At 42.6% G+C, this 4,620-nt stretch overlaps 1 protein-coding gene across 3 annotated transcripts in view; it reads right to left on the reverse strand.

Moving 5' to 3' along the window:
* MARCH3 (membrane associated ring-CH-type finger 3) overlaps nucleotides 1-4,620 on the reverse strand; it is a 114,874-nt gene that overhangs the window by 9,305 nt on the left and 100,949 nt on the right. For all 3 annotated transcript variants that reach the window (XM_006020723.3, XM_014518553.2, XM_025200408.1), the window contains exon 4: nucleotides 810-1,019. In XM_006020723.3, the coding sequence (XP_006020785.1) occupies nucleotides 810-1,019 (210 nt within the window). The remainder of the gene's footprint in view (nucleotides 1-809; nucleotides 1,020-4,620) is intronic.

Below are 4,620 nucleotides of genomic sequence, written 5' to 3' on the forward strand. Positions count from 1 at the left end.
ATATGGCTAATTTTGATGCCAACTTTCTCATAAGAGACCAACCTTTACATTCTGTCCCCATTTGGAAAAGGTTCATCACAACCTTCTGAGAGATGAAAAGAGGTTGGTTGTATTGATGTTTTTAAAAGGACACTTAGATGCTCACACATTAGTCCACAGAAAGGTGAGGATTCTGTAGTAAATTCAACAGCAGAATAGATGGAACCCTAAGTATATAGGGAAGTAAAAATGTTCTACTAGGATTGAATCTGGAACTTTTGTACTCTTTAAGATTACAAAAATCAAACTAGAATAGAGGACTTATTATGCCACTGCCTCATGGCAGCCATATTAAACATGCAGGGCTGTCTTGTACCTCTCCCTGTTCCATCCAATGGCTTTGATGGCAGTTCACTTCTGTGGCATTTGTCTTGAACTTTTCTCCCCTCTACTGCTCACTGACTTCTTCCTGCCATCCCCTGGGGCCTTCAGATTCGGTAATTACCAAATACCAAAGGCAAACTGCCTTTATGCAGGAGCTCTAATGGAATTTAATTGGGATGAAATTACAAGGTTTCCTACAGCCATAACTAAAGGAAAATTACAGAATGTAATAGAAAATGACAGTCTTTGTACAGGGGTCTTACAGAATTCTATGGCAAGTCTCTATTAAATTATAGCCGGCGGTCCAAAAGAGCCATGGAAAGGTGATCATTTCCCATTTTAATTCTATAGGGTTATTCCATAATGTTACTTGGCATTCATGGGATCAAAATGAGCTCACCCCCCCCTCCCTCTTATGTGATAGTTAACTGAAAATCAGCACTTACTAGGGTCCAAAAGAGGTAAATGGTGAAGAGTGCGACAGTGAGTGCAATGAGGCCAACAGCTTCTAGCCTACTACTAAAGTGCAGATGGTCCACTGCTCCCCGCAGACACAGCCAGCCGGAGATGGTCGCCAATGGAGTTATAAACAAGAAGCACACCATGTCTCCAAACAGAGTTCGTTTCTCATGCTGCGGGCCTGGGTTCCTTAGCCACTGCAGAAGGAAAATGAAACAGAACAAGTGTCAGCAGAGGGACGGTGTTTTTAGCTGAAACCAGCTGCTGCCTTCAAATTGTGGATTTCTTGTGCCCTTTCCAGACAGAAAGGCAATAGAGAATGCAGTATTTCACTCAGGTGGTCCCAAAAGCATTCCCACCTGAGACGATTTCTCTTGCTACTCGCTGACACCACACCTCTTAGCCATATGTAGTTGAAACATCATTTGCCCAGGTCTAGGAAAGGCTGACCTAATAAGGAAAAACATTTCATTGCAATGAGTTGGGATAGCTCAAGCCTATATGGAAATAAGCTATTTAGCAACTGAAACACTCCAGACACCTTTTTTTTGCAGGGGCGGGGTGCGGAAATGGGAATTATGCAGAGTTTTCTGGTCATACATTTATGGAAAATACATTACTTATTATTTTGATATCATATTTTAATATTTTTTGTGCTTGTAAAGTAAGGGCCATTTCCAAAATGACCTGTAAATGTACATGCACAGATGCCAGCCCCTGCAATGTTATTTGTACAGACATTTTATTGTTTTTACTGCTGCAGAGCTTGCCAGGTCCAGAACAGAAGTAGTAAAAGCAAGATGGCTCCTGGTTGCTTCTCCAGATGCACTGAGAGCACCGGGCGAGCAATGAAAAGCCTGCAGTAAAGCCTGAGCAGATCGATGTTGACAATGCAGACCAGCAGTGTGATAGGAAACCCTCCAGCTCACAGGCAGTTTCCTTGCCTCACCTCAGCTGGGACACTGCAGACGGTCTAGACGTGGATCTGTGCTACACAGTCCTTCCAAGCAGCAAACCCAGCTGTTCGCCTTCAGCCAGGGAGCTTGGATAGGAGCAGTTTATTTTTCCAGCCCAAGTATTCTTATGTTTGTTAATGAAGCAGTAGGCTGTATTATGCGAGGACAGTTTCCAGGGATGCTGAGAAAAAGAAAAGCGGAAGAAAAGCAGCAGCAGTGGGAGAGGAGGAGGAATGGTTGCAATAAAAGGCAAGTGGGAGAATGGGAGGGGAAAAATGGAGGCCAACATACAGAATAATTGCTTCTGTTCTGAGAGATGTAAGTAGGAATGGGAGCGTTTACACAAGCCGCCCACCGTGCAGTTGTTACTGCGCAGTCATTTAGTGCTTGCATAACCATGTACTAAATGACTGCGCAGTAACTGTGGTTAATGCACAGTAGCGTCCCAGCATAGTTGCCTAGTGATGCTTTGTGCGCAGTAGTTCACATTACGGTTTGTGCCTGGCGATGCTACTGCACAGTAGTAATGAGCTACTATGCAGTAGTAATGAGCAGTAATGTAGATGCAGCCAATGTCTATGCTAATACTTAAATATCGTAAGGATCGTGGAGTAACATAGCTGTGATACCAACAACACTTTTCCTGGTATGATAACACTCAAATTCTGCCAAACTGTCGTAAAGCTGAAGGCAAGCCTAGAGGGATAGTATGTGAACAAGGTGGTATAAACCACACAAGTCAGGCTGGCTTTGTAGCCCTTAGAAATGCAAGTTATCTCCTCATAACTTTCGAAACCTCAAAACCAAAACCTCAGTAGTGGTTTAATCTCCAGTCTCAGCTTTACGTTTTCTCTGTTCTGCTGTATAAATAGATATCAACATTAAACACATTCCTGTTAAATGAGTGCTACTGTTGCAAAATCAAGTGCAAGAGCCAAGAAATATTGAAGTGAAGGTTTCCCTCCCACACTATGGTAAAAAATTAACCTTTCTATAATAAGCAGGGTCAAGGTCAGCCTGGGGGAATGAGTTCAGTGCACTGCTAGAGTTTAATAAAATATAAGAGTGCTTAACTGTGCCAATGCTTACTTAGGAAAATTGCTATGATGACTGAACCCCACACCTCTATTATTACAGGTTGCAATGGTTGGTCAAGCCAGGATTTTGTGACTGTTCTGGAGCATCTTTTCATTCCTTTACTCTCTCCATGAATGTATGGTGATGTATCCATATGGCACCATACAGCACTTAGTTTTATTGCTGGGCTTAACAAAGATTAGAGCCATGCAATGCTAGACATTGCATGCAGGTATAATTAGACACCATCACTTCCCCAAGCAGCTTACAATACTAGCAGGCAAGACAAACAATGGGAAGGGAAACTGAGGTCAAATGAGTTGTCAAATCTCACATACCAGATTGGTGTCAGAGCCAGGGCTAGAGCTCAAGCCTGCTGACTCCTAGTCTCACACCCTTTCTGATAGACTTTGCTGTTTCCAGAGGTGAGGGTAGTATTTTTCAATTATTTAAGCAGAAGGCAAAATTAGTTCCCATACCTGCTATTGATGTAGGTACTTTATAACCATGGTAAATTGCCTATCTTTCCAGTAACTCAGATTTACCCTTCAGCAAAAAAGAAACACCACAGATTTGTGTTCAGTGCCTGATATGGATCACACATCATTAAATACCTCCCTGTATTTTCAGCCCCAATGATACACATCCCCCCCCCAGCTGAAATTAAATACTTGCTCTGTCCCTATTCAGCTTGGGAATGAGTGCAGTCGAAGAAACTGGGCACAATGGGGAATGAGACACTCCTGACCTGATATGATGCTAGCCTAAAGACACCAGTCACTGGACTGTTCATTCTTATATTATATTCCCCTTCTGTGAAAATGGAAATCACCATTACCATCATCACCAACACTGCCTTGTCTTGCAGCATTATTGCGAGAAGTAATCAGAGCAAGGATAACATTTCTGACTTTGAAGCCAAAGTTCTACCTTCAAAGGGACTTTCAATAGGATGTGAGCTCCTAAATCACTTTTGAAGGTTTACCCTAATTGTGTAAAGTGTGATGAAAACAAAGCGCCGTGTAAGTATGAAGTAGAATAATCCGCAACCTTGTTGAGCAGTTGTGAAGGATGGCAAAATGACAGGATTTCCTTTCTTTTCTTGTCAACTAGTGCCCTAACCTCTTCTGCTACTTAAAGTATAAGGATTCGGGGTTCAGTTTGTCTGAAGGACATTAAACATGAACATGACACCTTGTGTCCATGTGCATATTTTTCTATTTCATTGTAATGCCAGAGGGGTCCTTATAAACACTCTGTACTTAGGGCTCTTCTTTTGGAGTTTCTATTTCATTTACTGAGAAAATACCACCAAGGAGATCTGCAGGGGAGTGTGTAACAGAACCAGATTACATTCTGGTTCCTTTGAGACAGGATTGATTACAACCTTCACCTTGTTCCATTTCCATGAATCCCTGTAATGAGAAACCTCCAGGAAAAAGAGAGGAACTAAAAGTACACCGGGTGGAGATTCTCCTTTCAAAGGTGACTGTCAAAGGATGTTGTGAAGTGTCTCTTTAAACGGTGACCTACAAAAAGAGCTGCTGAGCATCTACAGCTCCCATTGATCTTGATGGGAACTGCAGGTGTTCATCACCTTCCCAGGTCAGGCCCAAATGTGATAAATTCTGCTTTCCTCAGCAATATACCCAACTGTCCTGCGCTAAAAGGGACATTCAGCATGATTTCAAGTTCCGCTTGTTTCAGGTTAGCCCACCCCCACTGATGGTACCAGTCAATTCATAGGATGTGATCCCCGCTCTTG

The sequence above is a fragment of the Alligator sinensis genome, unplaced genomic scaffold (assembly GCF_000455745.1).
Source record: "Alligator sinensis unplaced genomic scaffold, ASM45574v1 scaffold227_1, whole genome shotgun sequence".
NCBI classification, from domain to species: domain Eukaryota; kingdom Metazoa; phylum Chordata; order Crocodylia; family Alligatoridae; genus Alligator; species Alligator sinensis.